The sequence below is a fragment of the Apis laboriosa genome, unplaced genomic scaffold (assembly GCF_014066325.1).
Source record: "Apis laboriosa isolate Shangri-la unplaced genomic scaffold, ASM1406632v1 scaffold204_cov149, whole genome shotgun sequence".
NCBI lineage: Eukaryota > Metazoa > Arthropoda > Insecta > Hymenoptera > Apidae > Apis > Apis laboriosa.
The window spans coordinates 464,717-488,356 of NW_025222299.1; the positions used below are offsets into that span (position 1 = coordinate 464,717).

At 35.2% G+C, this 23,640-nt stretch overlaps 1 protein-coding gene across 3 annotated transcripts in view; it reads right to left on the bottom strand.

Moving 5' to 3' along the window:
• LOC122712646 (protein rhomboid) overlaps positions 1–23,640 on the bottom strand; it is a 149,174-nt gene that overhangs the window by 10,014 nt on the left and 115,520 nt on the right. Inside the window, exons 1-2 of one of the 3 annotated variants that reach the window (XM_043932448.1) lie at positions 18,343–18,678; positions 718–985 (exon numbers count right to left, since the gene is read on the bottom strand). In XM_043932448.1, the coding sequence (XP_043788383.1) occupies positions 718–975 (258 nt within the window). In that variant the 5' untranslated portion in view covers positions 976–985; positions 18,343–18,678. Of the gene's footprint in view, positions 1–717; positions 986–9,770; positions 9,893–18,342; positions 18,679–23,640 lie in introns of those variants that run through there. The other 2 variants (XM_043932447.1, XM_043932449.1) reach the window with 2 other exon arrangements.

Consider the following 23,640-nt stretch of genomic DNA (forward strand, 5'->3'; position numbering starts at 1 on the left):
CGAACTATTCAAAAACACATCCACTCTCCCAAATTAAATTTAATTGTCGTAATTATTCCTACTTCAAATCTCCTAGTTACTCTTTGACACATTAATTTCGTATCCTTAAAAAAAAAACCATTTATGTAGTTATATGGATTACATACCATTGTTATAAAAATTGTTTTAAAAATTACCAAAACTCTTTTTGAAGATTAACAAAAAAAAACTAGCACATTGAATGTTGCACAAATGTGCCTAAAGAAATCTATATATGTAAAATACGTATAATGTTACTTGTTTAATAAAGTAATACTTGTTTATAATATTTAATAAATTGCAATATTTTTTATACATTATACCACCGATTTATACATTATACATATTTATACATATTTATGTATAAATATATTATTATACATATTTATACATTAGAATTACATTACATACATTAGATTATATATATTTATACATTAGAACCACCGATTTATATTTATTACTTAAATTTATTATAAATGAATAAGTGATTAAAATAACTTCTAAAATACTATATTTTACCAAAAGCACACAATTAATTTTTACAACTAAATTTGATTTGGTTCTGATGTTAAATAAAAACTTATGATATATATATATATATATATTCACCTCGATCTCGATCGGTAAATTTATCCACGGATAAAAAATCTACAGCGTTTTCATGGAGGATGAAAAAGTAAATCAATTTTCGAGGCTCACCTCTATGATGCTGATGCAAATCATGAGATAGGGCGGTCGTATCCGGAAGTTGGGCTTCCTGGGCGGTAGTGGATGCCTGGGTGTCGGTCTAGGCGTGACCTCGTCATCCTTTGTTTTCTTGTAGGACGACGAGGTGACGATGATGGGCGATTCCGGGGAATAGGGCGAGCCCGGCCCCGAATACGTGGTGTCGGTGCAATCCGACGAGATCGTCGACAGTGTTGGAGAGTTCTCCAGCAGCGCTGCCTCAACGTCCATGATGGCCTGTCTGTAAAAAGGGAAAAATTCGAATCCTGGTTAGGAGAGAGTTTCGCCATAATAAAATCCCCCCTTCGAGAATATTAATTTTCCGGATAAATCAATATTTCTATTTCCGCTTGTCGAATATTTTGGTGTGTTTCACGTATAGATAATTAAGGGACGAAGTTGGAGAATTATTTCTGAAAATTATTTGATCGACTGTGATATCGGAGAATAATTTATTTTTCTTTTTTTAAGAGTTTGTTGAAATAATCGTTACTTCGTAAAATAATAATTGTTTTATAAATAAATATCCTCGTATCTTTATTCTTCCTTTTTCCGAACATCCATAGAGTTTTCTGATCCTAATTTCAATTTAATCCAAAGCTTTCTCACGTAAAATTTTTTCCACTGCCGGAAATTTCACAACCTTTGTTTGCACATAATTCCATTTTAAATTAACTAACTCGACGAGAGGAAGGAGAAGCAGATGTTGGGAGGGAAAAAGAAAAAAAAAAAAAAANAAAAAAAAAAAAAACTTCAAATCGAGAGAGAGAAACGAGAAGAGAAAACTAGAGACTGCGCTAGGAAAAATGGCAACGTTTCGCTCCACTGAATCACCGCTCGATCATTGTCCAATTATCGCGATAATCTCGCCGCAGAATCGATTAATCGTAATTTACGAACCTGTATCTGCTCTTCGCTTTATTTTATATCACCAAGATCGTGTTTGTTACGCGCGAAATATTTTTCCAGAAATTTTTCTGTAAATTTGCATAAGAAGAGGAGGAAGAAGATTGTTTTCTCTGAAGAAAAATTCACTAGGGAATCACCAACTCGCAATATATATATATTTCATATATATATATATAATAAATTTGCAGGAACAATTTTACGTATTAACGAGAACTTCGATTCAAGGGAATTATAGATACAAAATATATCGTAACAAAATGTTTAAATGAACTTGAATATTATTACACCAATTTATTTTACGTATTTTATAATTTTAAAAAAACAATACAATCATTCCTGTTAATTTTTAAATACAAATAAGTAGATAAGAAACATTCAAATTATTCCCTTCGAATTTTCCAAAGAAAAAGTAAGAAGGAGAATGTTGAAAATAAAGTAATGGAAATGTAATTTTCCTCTTTGAAAGAGAGAGAGGGAGGGAGGGAGGGAAGGAATCGACGTGACCGGAGAAGGAATATTAATTAAACGAAGCTGAAGGGAAGTAGGAGGTTAAACGATTAAAAAAGGAAGGTAAAAGGCAATGGAACGGAATCCATAATTAGGGTGAATAGGTTAGAACACGGTTACAAGCTTCCTAAACTCGCTTAAGCCGCACTTTATTGCTCGCCAACTGGTAGGCATTAATTTGCGTGCGGTTTTAAATATAGCGCCTCTGTACACCGCCATTTTGCTCTCTCACCTTGTTTCTCTCACCGTCTTCCGATAAAATAGGCAAATTTTGCCAAGTGGAATTGCAATTATCTCGTAACTCTCTGGAAACAATTTTATATCGTAAATCATTCTTAAACAAAAAAATAAATAAATAAATAAAAAAATAAAAAATCCAACCCCTCCCCTTCCCTATTTTCGAGCTCTTTCGTTCAAGAATCTTTATTCACCGCTCTCAACTCTTACAGTTCCCTCACCCATCGTTCACTTTTTAATTCAACCGCAGCTGCACGCATTCATTCATCCCCTGGTTCCCCAAGTGGACAGGGATGCATGCAGTTGCACCCGGAAAGAGAAGAATGGGAGAGCGAGAAATGGTGCACAGGCAAGAGGACCAGGAGACAGAGAAGTTTCGCCAGGGTCAATCCTGGTCACCCTTTTGTCCGGCCTTTGTCCTGCCACCAGTTGGTTCCATAGAACCACCATAGAATTTGCCTCTGAATTATTGGGGCTCGACTCGAGTTTGCGAAACGAGTCCCTCTTCCACGAATGCGAAATCCACCAAACGATTTCATCCACGACTCCCTCCCTCCTCCCCTTTCGAAGTGGACGCCATTCCATGCTTCGAATCGATCTTCGATCTGGATTTTTTTACTGATTGGATCTTGTCCTTGAACGAATTGGAAATAGATAAATAATTCTATGGAATTTTGTGAGTTATACATATATCATTGATATTCAAAAACTTTTTTTTTTTTTTTTGAAACTGACGAGCATTGTATTGGTACTTTTTCTTTTTGAATGTTGGAATTTTGAATTGTTTAACATGCTTTCTTCAATTTTTGAGGGGAATTAATAAAATTTCTTTCGTATTGAGATGTACAGAAATAGGATCACTGATCGGAGGCAATTGAATCTCGAAAGAATTTCGGGGAAAGATTAAAGGGAAGAAAGAATTTGAATTTTTTTTTTATGCAATTGATGAACATTGCAGTATTTCTATTTTTTCTTTTTGAATATTGGAATATTGAATTTATCTTTCTTCAATTTTTGAAGGGAATTAATAATATTTCCTTCGTATTGAGATGTACAGAAGTAGGATCACTGATCGGAGGTGATTAGTGAAACAATTAAAGGGAAGAAAGAATTTGAATTTTTTTTTTTATGCAATTGATGAGCATTGCATTTTTTTTTTTTTGAATATTGGAATATTGAATTTATCTTTTTTCAATTTTTGAAGGGAATTAATAAAATTTCCTTCGCATTGAGATGTACAGAAGTAGGATCACTGATCAGAGGTGATTAGTGAAACAATTAAAGGGAAGAAAGAATTTGAATTTTTTTTTTTTATGCAATTGACGAGCATTGCATTTTTTCTTTTTGAATATTGGAATTTTGAATTATCTTTCTTCAATTTTTGAAGGGAATTAATAAAATTTCTCACGCATTGAGATATACAGAAGTAGAATCACTGATCGAAGATGATTGAATCTCGAAAGAATTTCGGGAAAAGATTAAAAAGAAGAAAGAATTTGAATTTCGAGGGCAGCAATCCGCAACATATTTCAATTCCTTCAATTTCTTCCGCATTATATTCAAATCAGAATCACCCCCGCGTATCGTCAACACGACCGTAACAATACCATCGTCGCGCGAAACGAAGGGTGATGAAAAACAGGAGGAAAAAAAAAAGGGGGGGAAAAACAAATAACGGGAGCGCCACCGTGAAATAACCGGGAATTAAAATTCAAGGCTACTAAATGTTAAAAAACTACTACGTGCCCCATCCGTCCAACAACGGCCGAACAAAATGAAAGCCGCGCGATTAACGGGGCGAGGGGGGAGAAAAAGAAGGGTGGAACGACAACGAACCGGCAATGGCGCATATTTTCGCGTAGAATTCATTTGGCAAAATGTGGAAGGAGGGCAGGAATATAAACCGCAACGAGATCATTTATCAACGAAACGAAACGAAACGGAACGGAACGATCACTCGTTACAATAATGAACATTAAATGGTCACAGCGATGTCACGATGAACTGCGGTTGATCCTGGCGCGAGAAAATGGTGGGAAAACGAGAAAGGGATGGGCGTTGATTCAACTATGGTTGGCTCGTTCTCGTAGATTTCGCGCCCCTAAGGGCTGCATCCGTTTTCGCTTGTTCCGTGTTAAGCTTTGCGTAGAACTTTGTGCGACGGATGTCAAGTGGCCGGGTTGGAACGCTTCGAATCTCTAAAATGGCGGAAAATTCAATTTAAAATCTGTTCTTAATCGAAATTATATCTAGAATTACTCACAACTTTTACACTTTTCAAAACTTAATTTAAGAAGTATTACTCTCTAAAATAAGTTCCTCACGAAAAAATTCGAAGTAAAAATTAATTATCGATAGAATGACAAAAATAAATTATGAAAACAGAATTACTTATTCTTATACTTCTCAAAATTTACTTTAGAAAAAGTTACTCTCTAAATCACGAAAAAATTAATTATCGATAGAATAAAAATAAATTATGAAAATAGAACTATTTATTCTTACACTTCTCAAAATTTACTTCAAGAAATGTCTTTAAATTTCTCACACACAAAAAAAAAACGAAGTAAAAATTAATTAATAGAATGATAAAAATAAGTTAGGAAAACAGAACTACTTATCCTTACACTTCTCAAAATTTACTTCAAAAAATGTTACTCTCTAAATTCCTCACGAAAAAAACGAAATAAAAATTAATTAACGATAGAATGATAAAACTAAATAAGGAAAATAGAACTTATTACTTACACTTCTCAAAATTTACTTCAAAAAATGTTACTCTCTAAATTCCTCACGAAAAAAGAAAAAAACGAAATAAAAATTAATTAACGATAGAATGATAAAACTAAGTAAACTAAAATTAAGTAAGGAAAATAGAACTTATTCTTACACTTCTCAAAATTTATTTCAAAAAATGTTACTCTCTAAATTCCTCACGAAAAAAAAAACGAAATAAAAATTAACGATAGAACATAAGATAAGATAAAAATAAGTTAGGAATTCGAGGGGCTCGCTCGAGTCGTTCAACTCGTGTAGCTGTCCGCGCGTAATTAACGTAACGGCCACGCAAATCAAACGTATACGAGGAGCGGCGGTGTAATTAAGGCCTCTCCCAGCCTGCACGAAGAACAATGCGACTCCACCCGCGTGTGTCACGCGTCAATGGCCACGACGTGGCCGATCATCGATAATCGGCCACGTCCAAGTCGATCCAACCGCTCCTCGACGCGTGACAGGGGGCGGGCGGCCTTCTGGATTCAACATTGGATACAACAATGTGGCACGAATTCTTCCTTTTGTAATTGTGCCTTTGTTCCCCATCGAACGAGGTAATGATCGATAACGAAAGATTTTTTTGTAGTTTTTTTCTCTCTTTTATTTTTGTTCGAGTGTAATGGATAATATATTGAATGTTCTTGCGATTAATTTTGTTTTGGGAACAATAATATAATTCTTGTTTTAATTTTACTTGGGTTCTCGATGTATTTCCTCCATTTTTTTTTTCTTTTCAAAAAATTCGAGAAAAAAAGAAAAAAGAATTTTTGTTTTTAATATATCTGTTGGAAGAAGATCGTGTACGATTATCTTGATATATATGTATAATATTTTTCCATCGATTTATACTTTTCAGAATTGATCCTCGTATAAATTTATAAATATAAATTTCACTTTCGATTTTCGAATCGAATATTATTATATATTAATTACACGCATATACATAGAATTTCCATATTTTGTAATTATAATCACTAATTAACATTAATTTTCGCGGGGCTACTAAAAAGACGAGAGATTAAATCGATACGAAAAGAAGAAAAAGAAAAAAAGAAATTATAATCGAAGAATATAATGCATAAGTGGAAAATTGGATGGATTTGATCGATTCTTTTTGATTATATTTCAAAAGCATAAGAGAAAAAATTCAAATCTAAAAAACTTATTCACTCACCCGATGGAAGAAGCAAAGTTGATCTATTCCTAGCGATTTAAAGTGGAGCTTTCTCGAGCGTGAGGCTTTAAACAAACAAAGAATTTTTTCGATACTTTTCTACTTGAAAGTCTGCAGACGTTAGGATTTTGGCCAGCGAACTTTAATGTAGGTGAGCAAAGGCGATGAATAATACTTTCGTGGTGCAACCGCTAGAACAGAGTTACGGTTCAAATTTTGCAATTCATGAGGTGAACAGGTGAACTACTAGGCTCTTTCGAGCTCAACATTTTACAAACCTGTCATTATCCCATGCTAATTTTCAACTTGAGTAAATCGTACTTGTCAAAAAAAAAAAAAAAAAAATGTATGTTCCAGATTACAAAATAATTATACTCGTAACAATAGAATCCCTTTTGACTCGAATTTTTATTAATATACAATCTTCCTTCGATATATTCTAAAATTAAAAACGATCACATTTCACGAAGGCTGAAATATTAAAATAATCGTATCAAAGAGAATGAATTCCAATACCGAAAGACTCTTCCCTGATAAACTCTTCTCGTACTCAACAACAAAAATCACCATGAAATAATTCGATCCTTCAAATGCTTGATTTTCTTCTTACTTCCCTCTTTTTCATATTAAATAACATCCATAAATAAAATTTGTCAAATCGACGTAATTATCCAATCCTTTCGTTTTATATCCAAACACCCCCTCCCCCTCGATCAAGGCAAAATTGATCCATTTCCCTGGAAGAAGAAGCAGGATGCGTCAGGGAAAAGCGACGAGGGGCTCAATGGGAACCGAAGAAATTACAAATAACGGGATCATTAATTATGCCAGGGACTCGAGCGGCGTGGGGTACACACGATTGGCTCATTAATTTTCAGCGACGTTCCTATCGACTTTCTGTCACGAGGCCTTTGCCAGCGCACCGAAATCCCCTGGTCGGGACGACGACGACCGCAAATCAAAATCGTGATCGTGCATCAGCCTAAATAATTTCCAACTTTAACCCGACTCACCCTCCTTCACCTCCTTCCGCCATTATGGGCGTAAAGGGAATTGCAAATTGTACGGACGAATATTTAAGAGAAATCGATGACACACGATCCGCCTTTTCTATCATGAAATTCGTATTGCATCTTGGAAAAAAATTTCATTCTTGGACGATACGATATATTCACGAGTTTTGTTATTATATGGGTTATTTCGTTGGCAAATAAATAAATAAGAATAGATGTGTATCTAGTGATTTCTATTCATTTTGGAATTATTATTTCGAAAAATTGGTATAATGGAGAATCGAGAGAAAGAGAGAGAGGATTTTTCACGAATGGGGATTACATTTATAAGAAAAGAAAGGAAGATCCTTTTAGAAGGCGTCTAATCTAATTTTTCTATTTTCATCTTTTGATGAAATGTTATGTTTAAAATAATATTTGAAAAATATGGAAATGAAGGAAAATTACGTAAAGGAATTTAATTTTAAAATTACGTTTTAACCAATTTTTCTTTCTTTTCTTTTAAAAAAAAAAAAAAAAGATTCGTATGCGTGTATTTATTTATTTCTTCTTCCTCTCGAATGTATCAAGCGGATGGATGATTTATAACGAGCATAAATTGATATTTCGATTACAGATGGGAATTGGGAGTGTTCCGGAAGTTGGAGGCGACCTGGTTCGTGGGCAGTTTTAAGGTTTGTTTGATTTAGGAATTGCTCCTCTCTCTTCAGAAAAATTTTGAAGATCTGTCTGGGAATACTCCTTAGAAGAAGTTTCTGAAACACGTTTTAGAGAAGATCTTCTTCGATTTCGTTCGAGACTTCTTAAGACTTTTCTCAACTCCAAATTTTACTTGATTTTTTGGAATTACTGGTTTGCCAATTTCTACATTTAAATGTTCAAATGTTATGGAAAATTTTAAAGAAGATATTCATTTTGAACTTTACGAGATTAAGAAAAAATTTACTTTTACGATTTCCTTTTAAAAAAATTATCTAATTTTAATAGATAGTTAATTATTGCACAAAGAGTTTATCTCAGTTTGATCCATTCCATTTATTCCAAATCTATGAAAAAAATAAACAGAGAAATTATTTTTCGTAATAACGAGATATATATATATAAAAGAAAATTTAAATTTACCACCAAATTTACTAGTAGTAACTAAATGTTCGACACTCGATATCCCGACACGTGATTTTTCCTGTTCAATTGATCAGCAAATTTCAAACACTGTGAAGTGGGACACGGGTCCAGTTCATGCTCCACTTAGACTCGCTAATCGAGTTCAGCTTAGTCTATCGTGATCGAAACCACGTTTCGTAATTCAAGCAATTTTAACCAATTTTAGCCTGCTTCCGGTCTGGATCAAGAGCTATCGCTTCGATTCCAATTTTCGTTCACAGGGGCAAGGGGGGAGTGGGTAGGGAGAAAGAGTTTACTTAATCCGATATACATTTATTCTATAAGTAAAATCTAGGGAACCCTAGGATCGATAGGATAATATAATGCAGAGGACATGTTACGTGTAATCTCGTGGATTCGATGGTAACATGTTATACACGATATATACGTCAACATTGTAAAATCCATCGATGGGTTAAACTAATCATGTACCGGGTGATGAGATAAATAATTGATGAAAATACAAATATAAAGAAAATTTCGAATATTCGAATACGAAGAAGAAAAGAAATATTATAAAATATTTAACAAATATATCTACGTCCAAAAAATTATTTATTCTCTACTTATTGTTCGAGTTTAATCGCTTTTTTTTTCTGTTTGTACTATCCTTAGTCAATCAGTGTTACGTAAATCATAATATCGAATGGGATTTGTTAATTTTGGTCTATTTCTACTAGCGGACACAAATGTTATACCTCGGCCCTGATTGTCAAGCACAAACAGGAGAAGTACATATATACACATGTATGCCAAACATCGATTGATCTAAGCTATTCAGTATCCTGCAACTTTATGAATATCAATTTTAAGCTTTATTTCGCTTGTTCAAATCATTGTCGAGAAATATATTTCTAATTATCGAGTACAAATGTAACTAAAGAAATACACGTGCGTTCATACATCGATTATTCTTATATAATTATACTCAACCAATTGTATTCCACGCGATTTTACATCGTGCATTTCGTATTGTTTATAAATCAGAGATTGAAAATTGAAAATTGTTTCTAGATTAAACGGTAATAAGTTGTAATTACGTCGATCCATTTCGAGTATTTTTAATCTTTAAAGAAACGTAAATACTTACTCGATTCAACGAAGAATATTTAAACAAATCTTTCGACTCGAAAGAGGATCATCTAATCACAACGTTATTGGACAATTGTTATGATACAACTCATTCTCATCACCGTATCGCACTTACAACAGAATTAAAGAACCTATTTAATCGCTGTTTTGAATACCTCTTCCTTTCACTCCCTCTCAACTCCGTCTAAGCGCCACGTTTTCCAAACACCGTCGAAACCCCATCGATCCCTATGCACACACCAAACTAGTCGCCTCCTATCCTTCCACGGTCGACCACGAACACGAACTATCAACTGAGACCAAACTAACGCACAGCCTCCGCACGAAACCGATCTACCAAAGATAAAACTGGGACAGTGTGTTACGTAAACCGGAAGTAGACGATAAACCGGCTCATCGACTCGCGATTCCAGAGTACAGAATTAGAAGTTAAACTGTTTTCGGCCAAATAAATCTATATATATTTAAAATGTTTTTTAAAATGTTTTAAAAGGGAATCGCGAATTTTTATTTAAAAACGGAAAAATTCAAGCAGCAGAGTAGAGTTCATCAATTTGGTTTCCGAGTTAATTAAGTCTGCGAATTTCTTCGAAATATTATACATTGTTTTCTTTTTTTTTTTTTAAATACTATCTGGTTTAATTTTTAATTTTTGTTACTGTTGCGCTGTTGTTCGATAAAAATGGAAATTTAAATTTCCACGTTTCCGTATATATTCGATATATTATACATTTTACATCTCTCGAAAAGCACAATTATTTTCAATAAATATCTTACGATTTACAATGACTATTTATTACAATATACACTTTTTAAGCATTCGTGCTTAAATATTTAACAGAATTTCGCATAGAAATCTTCTGGAATATGTGTTATACATTTGTTAAAATTTTGTTAATAAACCAAGTTCTCTCGTGTCGAAATTTAATACACTTAACTCTCGCAGGGTATATTGTTGCATTTCGTTAAAACTTTTACCCATTACTATTCATGTTTTCAGAAACAGGTTTGACTGGTTGCAAAATCGTCCACGGCCGCTCAAGCTTTTTGCATAAATTATGTAACCGCGACACAAGGTTGTACTGTAGAAACAGTGACGAGGCTTCTGCCTCGATCAATCGGGGTCAACTTCAACTTGACCCAGGTTGTCGCCAGAAATTGGACTCTAGGTCGTCGTTGAAAACGGGGGCGAGGAAAGGAAAATTAAATGGATCCGGAAATTCGTGCGAGTTCAGCGCGTATCAGATTTAACGTAATCGTTTCGCGCGAGGGATTATTAGATTTGTCGAATACGAAAATTTTTCGTTTCTTTTTTTTTTTTAAATCGTATCTTTTGAAATACGATTCTCTATTGTAAATTTTGCGTCACGAAATTCACTTCTGATGATCTTTCTTTTTTTTAGAAAATTTGCGTGACTTGAAAGAAGACGAAAAGACATATATGCTTCAATCGTCGAGATTTTTGAAACGAATAAAATGGCGGGAAGATTTCGAAAAAACTAAGGAATATCTCTTTCCCCGATATTTACTTCCTTTCCTTTAAATCTGGAAAATATTTCGAAAGTTAATGTAATATAATAGCTCGAGAAAGAAGAATAATTAAGAAACAACGAAAAGTATTTGATGATTTACCCAAAGAGATCCCATATTCCGCCACGAACGTAATCCTTTCACTCTCGATCGAAAACAAATGGAAGAGAAACAAACAAGTACGGAAAATCATATTAGAAATCATATTTCGGGATCGAAGTCCACTTTCACATTATCCCATCCAACGTCCATCGCGGGCCGAATTAACACATCTAATTAACTCGAAACTCAAATATTTTCCCATTATTTGTCCGGGTGGGCCGCAAACCGGTATTTATTACCGATTCGAAACCGTTCGAATCCACTTTGTAACCGAGCGAAAAAGCACATAAGGCAAAACGATTCCCTCACAAAAGGGATGGGGGAGGGGAGGGGGAGGCGAGCCATTTTTACACGCCGCTATTTACACAAAACGCCATTTATTTCACTATTTTTCTAACTTTTCCACCGAAGCTCGGCCAAATATTTGATCCGCAAATATTTGTCGCGCAAATAACCGCTCTCTCTCTCTCTCTCTCTATCTCTATCTATCTATCTATCTCTCTCTATCTCTCGTCTGTTAATAATTTCGCCGCCACGTCTCGATCCACGAAAATAACAGTTTTCCGATCGAACGGATCGAAGAATTTCTTTCTCTCTCTCTTTCTTTCTTATTATTATTATTATTATTATTATTTCTTCGTTATTTTCCGCGAAACGACCTGTATACCCCTCCCCCTCCCCCCCTCCGTCGTATACGCGGTTTTTACTTTACAACCGCGCCTCGAGGGCCAACGCGAGGTCGCGGTGATTGCGCGGGATTAGAGCGACATTACGTTTATTAAATCATTCCGACTCGTTTGTAATCAAGGGAAGGCCGCGTCTCTTGCCGCGTGAAACATTGTTTCATCAAAGTAATGAAAGATTTAATGAATATTTCAAAGAGGAGGGATGACGGTTTTCGTGCTGCATACACGGTTTTGCGCTAGTAGCTAGTAGTTCTTGGCTGGATTAATTCCGCTCGTTTATCTTTGAATCGAATACTTCCCGGAGGAGGAAATTTTATTGTATATGGTTGTACGAATCGTTTTGGCGGATGGATGGAAAGTACTTGCGTTACTACTTTGCACGGGACGAATGATTCGTTTTGGAGGAATAATACGAATACATTAATAATACATTATCGAAAATGTAATTATTGGATAAATAATGTATAAATGTTTCTATTGTTTGTATCCGTTGTATCGGTACAATTTCGTTCGAGTTATTTATCGTGCAAATATATCCTGCTGCGATATCATTATATTATTATTGGATTATTATACTTTGTCCAATACTGTTTTGCTGATGGAGTATGTTATGATGTAGAAATATTGTGAAGATGTAGGAAAGAATAATTGTTAAAGTGAGTGAGAATTTTATAAGGATTAAATTGCTGTTACGAAATACGAAAATGAGGATGAACTGCGCTTTGCAGGGGCTTGGGTTCAATTCTAATTGCAAATTGAACAAGTTTTCACCGAGTTGGACGTATGTTTGTAATAAGGGTATAATATCTGAAAATTATATCCCTATGGATATAAATTTCACAGGATTATCCTTAAAAGCTATAAAAATTCTTTAACCCCTTGATGAATACGTACAGTATATATTGTAATACTTGTTGTAAAACCGTCATAAATTCATATATTCCAAGATACGTTGTAAGTGAAAAGCCAAAGTAATTTATGATATAGCTTTAACTTCTTTCGAGTTTCAAACTTCGTAATATAATTTAACAAATTAACGAATCAAATAAAAACTGACTGAAAACGATTCTTTATATCACCCATGCACAAAATATTATACATTCCAACTACAACAGCAAGTATCCTTCACTTCACAAATTCAAAAATTCTTCCACATTATTCCCAAAATTATTCATCTTTATTCAAACTTCTCCATCCTTTCAATTTTCTCTTTTTCACAAATAAATTTACACGATTAGGTACAACAACGCTCGCGTTGTTTAGTTTATTATTATTCCAAACGATCCCTCCCCTTCTCGCAAAGCAAGAAATTCAGAAATAGAGAGATGCCTGAACATTAACAACCGACTGCAATTAGTTCCACCAAGTACGATCGGCAAACTTCCCTCCCTCCTTCCCCCTCCACCCAATTTCATTGCTCAAAAACACGCGTGCAGCCTCGAGTTCGGCCCCCGATTGTATATCTCAAAAACCGGTGGATGTACCGCGGATGGAATTTCATCGTCCATTAAGTCGAACTTCCTTCGAAATTCGGAATTATTCCGGGAGCTCGCTCGAGCGTAATTGCCTACGCGCGTATCCCCATTTCGTCCATTTTTCGTTTCCCCTGGCGGGGAATAAGATGGCGGAACACGGTGGGACAAGTGGCGCCCTCCTGGGCCAGAGAAAAGAAAGAGAGAGAGAGAGAGAGAGAGACTTTCTCCAGCGCAGTTAAGATGACAGATCGAACGGAATCGCGTGCAACGACGATGCGGAGAACAAGTAGAGTGGAAAGCGCGAGTAGAGGCGCAATCGGGGGCAAGCCGTGATTTAATGGAACGCGACTGGCAACGATCTTATCCGGCCGAAAACTCGTTTTCCTAGGGGAGACGCCGCCCGATTGCGGCTCGAGAGAATCCGGAAACGTTCGATCCGGAACGATAAATTATTCCGTCGTCAACTTTCGCCCCTCCCCTTCTGTTCCGTGAGACGAATCGCTTGGGCAAAGGGATCTTTTCCATTTGGATATGTCCTGGGTTGGATTCAGTGGTATAGGGAATTTTTTTTTTTAATATTGGAAGAATAGCAGTAGCAATGTTAATCGTCGATTTTTCTGATCTTTGAATTTCTTTCACAAGTTTGGGAAAGGATTTCTTGATTTTATGGGTTCTTTGTATACGTCATTGGTAAGATAAATGTTATTTCGCGAGATAAATATTAGAATCTGGAGTAATTTAATCGATCGATGGAGTTTATATATTCTTGATTGTGGAGAATACGGTTTTACGGGTTTGGAAAGGAAATTTTTCAACCGTTCAAACGGAGAGGAAATTTTCTATTTTCGAGATTCTTTTGAAAGAGGTCGCAGCGGATTGCTGGTCCTCGAGCAGGAATTAATTCGAAAGTTTCGCGATCGATCGACAAACTGCTTTCTATCGCGTTCCACCCAATTTCTCGTGGCATTACGTCACGAAATAAGGGAAACAGGGAACCGACGTATATTTAACCAACGTACGGCCGTCTAATACGGTAATGGACCCAGAGACAAAGCCACTCGTTAACTTTCGACATTTTATCGCGAAATATCCCCAGCAACCCTTAGTCGCCAATTTCTCTCTCGGGTCATCGCGTAACTTCTGTGATATTTTCAAAGCTTTACAGCGACCTCGATGTACCACCAAGTCTCGAAACTTGATCTTTTATCTTTGAAGATTGAAGATATCTTCTCTCCTATTTCTGTTACAATTTTTTTTTTTTTCATTTATATAAGCGTCGAGAAAGAATAATAAATTACAATCGTTATCTGTAGAACGTGCTATTTGATTTGAATGCAAATGCAAACGAGATCGATGTAATACAAAACCTTTCTTTATTCAAGAATGTATGAAAAAAAAAAATCAAATTCATTTGTTTAAATATCTCTTGAAATATTCTCGACGGAATCAATTTACGTATTCACGAAAATAATTAAAATGATTTAGATTATTTAGCTTCATATAACGTATAGTGTCTCGTCCATTTATCTTCTATATTAACTTTGTTCGAATAAATAACAGGAACACGAAGAACATATGGATAACATCCATTAATAATAAGTGAAGTCAAAATTTCAGTAGCGAGGCTCCGTTAAATAACTCCGGCCAATTATCCCGTGACACTAACGAGTCAACGACAAGTCAGACAGCTGAATTCCATCCGAAACTCTTTCTCTCGTCCGTGTATTTTTCCTCGAGGACGAGGAAGGGGATTATTGTCTCCATTTCAAGCTTGATATCATGAATTTTTAAATACATATTCTCCAACCACTAATCTCCTCCTCCTTTTATTGCGCCGACGAAGAAAACAAGATACGTGCAATTACGTAATTGCGTACAATATTATTTTGTATTATCTTTCGTTAATTAAACGAATTATTTATATTATCTTGTAGACAAATTCTAATAATATTTATTTTTCCCGTAGATTTATAAAGAACGTATATAATCTATATTCCTTATATTTTCAAAACAATGCTTGAACGATTAAACAAATATAAAAAAAAAAAAAAACTCAAATTCTATTTCAAATTATTCGCTCCAACACAACAATTCATTCCGTAATCGGAATAATCAAGTAAAATTTTCACGATATTACAAAAGGAAACAAAGAAAGGAGAGAAAGAGAGAGAGAAAAAAAAATGAACCCATTACTCAACTTAATAATTTACAAGTCTCGCTAATGAGAGGTGTGTATATTTTCCGCGTCACACCCAGAATTCCTCAGTTTGTAGAGCGGCCCTGTTTGCGGATTCTCTGTACAAAGGTGCGCCACGACGCCGGATTATTCGCAAACAAACGGAGAAGAGGCAGGGAGGGGGGAGCCCTCCACAACGCTTGTTTCTCCTTCCTTCGCTGTCATCGATCATCCGCCATTGTTATCGCGTTCCACCTCTTCTTCTCCCGAGTGAAAACGATTCTTCGCGTTGCGCCGTTGCGAAAACACAAGCGAAACGAAACGAATGTTTCCGCGAGCTAAAAGCTAGTTTCCATACTAGAGATGTTGCCGCATGAAATTTTAGGTTAGAGGGGAAGAGGTGGTTGTTGCGGGGCTTTTGAATGATTGAGAAAGTTGCCTTTTAAACGCCGCGATGCGTTGAGGCAAGGTTTTTCGGATCGTTTGTTGGATTTATCTCCTGGAATTTTTTTTATTTTTATTTTTTGGAGGAGGAGGAGGAGAAGGATGAGGGATCGTTGTTTGTGCCGCTATTTTTTTTTTTTTTTTATACCAGGAATTCCTGTTTTTTACACCGCTTTGTTTTCACAATTGGGAACACCTCTTCTTTAGCTTCGGTTCGCTACTTTTTTTTTTTTTTTTTTTAATTAATCGGATTTTTTTTTAGCTCGTTCATTGGACGATTATTGAGTTGTATTTTTTTTTTTTTTTTTCAAATGTTCTTTAGATGTTTGCTTTCCTCTTGTTTATACTCGGCAATCGATATGTTTTCGAACGGCATTAACAACGAAGCAAGTTTCCACGTAGCTATTGCTATTAAATTTCAATTGTACAATCTCTACAATTATTAGATAAATTTAAAAATCCCTGTGAAAAAGTTTTCTTTGATTGGATTTTTTTTTTTATTCTGAAAATAGCAATCGTGATTTTAAACAAAAAGACAAACTTCAATATTTCTATTTCTACTTTTAATTCTTTGAAAGAAGAATCTTTCTCAAAAATGTATATTTCGTGAATTCATAATTCAAAATCCACAATCCATTATCCAATCCTTCACAAATTTAATATAATGGCACACGTTTTACAAATGATCATTTACTTTCCTGATCTTACATCCAAAACAAGCAAATTCCAATAAATTACACGGCTCGCGTTCTTCCCAGCTATATTCACCACCGATCCCACCCAACAATCGCATAAATCCATCGTGCTCGATTCCTCTTCGTTACATTAACGCGGCAAAAGATCGTCTCGTAAATAAATAAGGGCGAAAGCGGAGTCCCTTTTTCCGGGTATTAAAAATGCACTTTACCCGATGAATCTTCCGGCTTGCAAAGTTAACACACACATACACACACACACACACACACATATATACACGCGATACTTTTACGTGTCACGCCTTATACACTTGCGTACATTGCATACAGGGCGGTGCACAAGCATTCTAAGATCCCCGTGCACGCAACCGCCGTTCGGACGGTTTGGTAAACAAGCTGGCTGGTTCCCGACGCTGTAAACGTTCCGAGAAAACATTGATGCAGTGCCGGAAGCTCGGCGAGGAATCTTCCTGTTGGCGAGAACAACGCCGCAAACATGTAAATCACGCGACGAAGCTTTTGGGATAGAATAGAGGTTTTCCGATTTCTCTTTTTTTTTTTTTTGTTCTCTGCGGGTTTGAAAGAATTTTCAGGAGATCACTTTGAGAAATTAGGGGAGAAATTAGCCCGGAGATACGAGTATTTCTTAACGATTTAATTTTTTGTGAATTTGTAAATTTTTAAATATTTTTCAATATTTCGAATATTTCTCGATGTTTTTTAATTATAATTTTTGCGCGGGTTATAGATGAAGTGTTTACGATCCGTAATTAGTTTCTCAACTAGTTTCGTTTGTGAAACGCGGGAAACACTAATTTGAAACGAACGAGGCGATAGATTCTTCCGAATATTAATTCCTTCTTCCGGGGCAAAGTTAGGAGGTTGTAACGTGTGTTATCGCGTTGCTAGTATCAACTATTCAGGGGCTTAGATCCGGAACTAGTAACCCGATTCAATCCAAAGTTTCAATGAGTTGCGGGTTTCGATTAAGAACTCAAGAGAGAGAGAGAGAGAGAGAGAGAGAGAAAGGGAGAGAGGGAGAAAGAGAAAAAAATGTTGCACGATTTTATATATAATAATTGTCTGTCTGCGATATAAAAACTGCAGATGAAGGAAAATCTTACAGGATATACTATTTTTGCTTCTGAATAATTAATTTGATTACAGATAAATTATAAATATAATTGAATCAAGATTAAAAATTATTTTTTAAAGTTAATCTAACCTAACTTAACTAAAAAATATATAATTCTATTATTTTTAAGTGTATCATTCTGCTTTCAAGCGCGTGTACGTAATAATATATGATGCATCACCCAAAAGCATTTAATTTCGCTTCATAAAATTTTACGCTATCTTTTATCACTTACTAGTTACTTTGCTAGTTGGTTTAGTTGCATACAACATTCTGTATACAACTGGGATAATGCAACGACCAGAATGATTGATCGACTCGTATAAAGTGATAAAGGAAACAGTCATTAGGTTGAAGATATACCGAGTAAACTATTATTTGTAAGGAGTTCGAGTTCTATTGCACAAGTATCGTACTCGGAGATTGATTTATGTATCGTTCGCTTTGGCGAACTTTCAAATTGTAATCCTTAAGCTAACCTAACCTGTATCAGGATCCATGTTGAAGTCAACGGGTAACAATCCGTCCATTTTTCTCCACGCCGATTCAACCGGTCCAACTTCCAGCACGTAATTAAACAATTCCATCAACCTTGTAGCCATTTTCTAAGCGCTCTTGGATAATTGCACTCTGTTCCGCGACGCGACAATAGCTTGACAAATTCGTAACTCACCCAACCGGACAATCTAACCTACACTCAATGTACAACTCAATCTACATCTGCACTCCGTATACAATTCTATTGCACACCGTGCATCGTATTTATTCGCGTCGACGCACATCGTGGAAACGGTGAAAAGACACGTGCTTCGTGTCACGCTCGAAATTGCGTAGAATTTGCTAACGACAAGCGTCAAGGATGCGTTCGGAATATTCGCCGCGAAGGCGAAATAATGGGATTAGCGGGATCGTAATGGCGGCCGACCATGCGCGAGAATGTATGCGCGAGCGTACGTATTCGTATTCGATGGGAAAATTGAATTCGTTGGAATCGCATGTTCGAGCGCGATTCGATTTATTTTAATCGCGTTGTTACGTACAAATGGAACAACGTTCTAATACCAGATACTTACACTGGCGCGAAAAATAAAATTTCGAGTTGTGATCCCGTTTGTAATACTTAAATTGCATATTATTGTTCAATTCTTCCAAAAAAAACAAGTGATTCGCTTACTTAAATACGTATAAAAATAATATATATATATTCATAATAAATTCCATCAAATACTTGTAACATTATCATATTCTCTATTTTATAATTTTGAAATTGATTAACATAACTTCAAGTTTTAAATAGTTTTAAACTAATGAATGATCTATCGTTTTCCCATTTTTCAATCTTTCGAAAATGGCAAACTTTTCCAAATCTCACGATTTAGAAAAATGTTTCGCAGCGGAATGTATTTCATTTTCTCACGTTGTCCCCGTTCCATGTTAAACGCGGTTGAAACGCAAAATGGACAATCAACAGTGGGTGGACAGTGGCGGAGGACATTTTGGTCGAAGGCGTTTAATGGGGGCCGCGTTCGCGGGCTAACCGCGACAGTTAGCGAAAATAATCACCGCGGCCAACCGGAACGTCGCTCGACCGGTATCACCTATGGGATTCAGGTCCATTTTTAACGCAAGGCGCCACCGGTGAAACCGCGAATATCGAGGCCGTCCGCGAAATGGGCGAATAAAAGCACCGCTACAAGAACTTTTGCGGTCGCCGAGGCGAAAAATGTAAAATTTTGCCTGTGGTAAGGACAATGAAGAAGATTTTGGCCACTTCTATGTTAATTAAGAAGAAAAACTGGAAATTTTTGTCACAGAGACGAGAATTATTAAAAGAATTATTAAATTGCTTGATATTTAAAGTGGAGAAATTTCTCTTCTGTTCTGTTCTGTTCTGAAAAAAAATTTAATTGCCGGTAATGTAAATTGACTGAAGTAAACTATAAAATATAACAAGCATTGGAATGTTGAAAATAGGAAATTTTTTAATTAATCCTTTTTCCATCCTTCTCCCATGATCAATTCGATATATTGCGATAAATGTAAAAACATAGTAGTATACCTGCGAACAATTTTATCCCACGATATATTGAAATTTTATTTCCGTTTATTTTCAACTATTTTTCCCTTCAATAAAAGAATTTCCAAATGTATCTACGTATTTATCTTTCCATTATATCGATGTTTTTGCATTTCTACTATCTGAAAGGATGCATTAAGTTATAATAATGATGACGATAAATTGCTCCATAAATTGTTTTTAATTTTGCAAAATATAATGCATTTCTTGAATGGTTATTAATTGTGTTCTCTCTCTCTTTCTTTTTTTTTTTAAATTTTAAATTTATTTCCATAATTCGATCCATTGTGAAACGCAATAATTCTAAACTCATAATTCGATGATTATATTTTATGATATATACATCGCGCTTTTCGTTTCTATATTGAACTTTATTCACGGATATTTAGACAACGCGAAAACAAATCGGTTCAATCGATACCGTTAAAATTTAACGATTCTCCATGAATTATCTTCGAATTATCCAGAATTCTACTCGGACAATCGTCATAATTAATCGGTCAACTCTCGATTTCTCTCGTTTTATAAATATTTTCCCAACGTGTACGGAATACAGGGAGAGATAAATGCCTCGAAACGAACTATTTTTCACGCGATTTTGACGCGATTCAACAACTGGAAACGGTATTACGATCAATCGTGTAACCGAATAAAATTGCTCCCTTCCCATTCGATGAATCCGCTTGATATCATCTGGACACCGGCCGATTATTAATCGTGATAAAGTGTCGAATCTTCGCGCTTGATGCGGGGTCACGACTCCACGTGGAAGTGGTACACTTTGCTCGAAAATTGCGCGCACGAAAGCTAAACATCGTAATTGGACATCGTTAATAACCCATCTCCCAAGCCAATGATAATGCGCCACGCTCCCCAAAAATGATAAATTTCGGATGAAATAATGCGATTTCCTTCTTATCCGATCGGTACCCTGTTGTTTTTCCATCCAGCTTTTCCAGATTGAAAAAATTTTTGATTCGAACAAGGTCCCAAATTTCCCAAACTCTCGAAAAATTTTAAACCTTCGATCTTTTCTCAGATTCGTTCGACCTGAAAAGGATTCGTTGATCGGTTTAAAATTAAGCTTGCATAAACAATGGAACTCGCGGGATCCTCTTACTAGCCCAAAGGAAAGTGATGAAAACATCGTTTTCCTTAACGACGCAAAGGAACGATGTTACGGAAGCGACTTTGGACGAGACACGGCTTTTTAAAGCTTCCAACAACGATTCCACACGTTATAGATTTTCTCTTTTCTTTTTTCTTTTTTTTTTTCTTTTTCCCCTCTCGCCAGACCGTGGTAAAAGGCTTCTCGATGCGACCTGTGAAAGCGCTTAAACTCGATTCTCTTCTGTCAGCAGGGGACGTTGCTCGTAAAGAGGTTCCCCGCATAGTCGTTTTCCTGACCCCCCTCTCCACAACCCTTAATGGCACTCGTAATTCCGATATGCCTTCTCGTCGAGGAAAAAACCGGAAGCAGTAGACTCGGGGGAACAATCGTAAATATATTCCAATTTTCGTTTTCATTCATCTCGTCGAAACCAACCGTTTCTATTGTTTAACCTGAAAAGAAAAATTAATTAATTCCACGAAGCGATTGAAAAAAAAAATTATAAAAAGATATAAGAAAATTGAAGGAATTAGAGAGGAGCTTAAAAAAAAAAAAAAAGAACTAGCGGAGACTCTATTAAACTCTGGATTCAATTAAAATTGCCTGTGATAAGAATAATTGCAAGTAATTTTTTTTTACCCGCCACTTAAAAAGAAAGGGAGAGGGGAGAGAAAGAAAAAGAGAGAGAGAGAGAGAGAGAAAGAGAAATAAAATTTCAACGAAGAGTGCAACGGATACAAAGGCCAGGCGAAACAGCGGTTTAATTACCAAAGTGGGAGATTTTTCGAAATTTCTCCCTCGTCCAACGATCCCTCCCCTGGGCAAATTGCCCTTTAAACGACTCTCTAATTACGCTTCTTGGCAGGGCGAGGGTGTAATCGTTACATTCTCCCCTCGGGAGAACTTTTCGACTTATCGATAAACTTCTTCTCGGTTACTCGGCATACTTTTATCGTGGAGCACGTGCACGACGCGACGACAATTGAGAACTTTAAAGACTACTCCGTTTTCGAGTTGTTGCGTTGCGCGATATATGATGTAGAAACATTTTAAAGATATTATTCTTATAGTTTGATGGAAATTGATGACTGTGGAAAATTCGAATTTATTTCTTTCATATTCTTATTCGATTGATAAGCAGCTTCGAACTTTAAAAATTGGTAAAAAATAGAAATAAAGATTTTGCATTCAAAGATTCAATGATTATGTGTAAATGTGTGTGTATATATAAAATGTTACGTTCAAATTCGATCAACTCGAATATATCGCTAAATATTGGACGATATCGAAAAATATTTTAGACAAAAATTGAATGATTTTCTTTTTCATTTCTGCCAGGAAGAAAGCATTGTGTATTTTTTAATCGATACATTCTCTTTTCAAGTCCAAACAAGTAATTTTATATTATTTGTGAAAAGAAAAAAGAAAAATATTGGAGTTATTCGTTAAAAATTGGACGATTCTTCAATTCTATCTCGATTCGTCGAAGATGCGCGATAAGAAATTTCCCTTTCAATGTCTGTCTCTTTCCTCTCGCGTGTTTCGAGGGACGATGTTTACCATTGAAATTGCAAAATTTGAATGTGAAAGCTATTCAAAGAATGGCGAATGGAAGAATAATAAAGATGGGTGGGCGAGTGTGGTATTGTTGTTTGGAAGCTTTTTTGTGATTTCTTTTTTTCTTTTTTTTTTTTTTTTTCTTCTGACTGGTTCACGTTGTTCGTGGAATTTAGAAGAAGAGATAATACGAATTGGAAGTATGAGAAAAATCGCATAATCGAATCTTTATTGGCATTCTTATATTTGAGATTTTTTGAGATACGATTAAGTTTGTAAGAATAAGATTTTTTCTTTTTCTTTTTGCAATTATTTAGACGAATCATTGGAGGATTTATAATTATTCGAAACAATTCGAAATAATTAACAGGAAAGAAAATTCAATTGCAAAAAATGGATAATGCATTTTTGTAAACGGTTCCTTTCTGTCGGCTTTTCAATTGACCTCTTTTTCCATTTTATCGTACCATTTTAGGTTTAGAGGTTTATTTTATTATTGTTTGTTACTTCGGTTTGCAGATTCGTTATATTACTCGTATTGATATGAATTCGTGGAAAAACACAGCGATATCACAATATTTATACGAGTACAATACTCGATATCAGTAATAAAAAAAATATAATATTTTTCGCGTGCTATTTTTCGTCCTTCAGAAAAACTTCAATTATTGTTTCATTCATTTACATAGAATCGATAAAAATTTATCGATCTTCCATACTATTATATCTTCTAATAATTCCCCTTATTTATTCCCTAATATATAACTAATTTTTTTTATTAAACTATGTATCAACAATTTGAACAATTACACGCAATAATATATTATTCATTGACCCTCATAAAATGAATTTCTTCTTCACAATTCATTCACAGAGATTTCTCTATAAATTTCGATAAAACTTTCCCACTAAATTCAACCAATCACCAATCAAATTAAAATCTCAAATTTTTCATTTGAAACTACCAATTCCAAAAAAAAAAAAAAGAAAAAAAAAAGAAAAATCAAATTACATCATTTAATAAACTTGGAAACAAC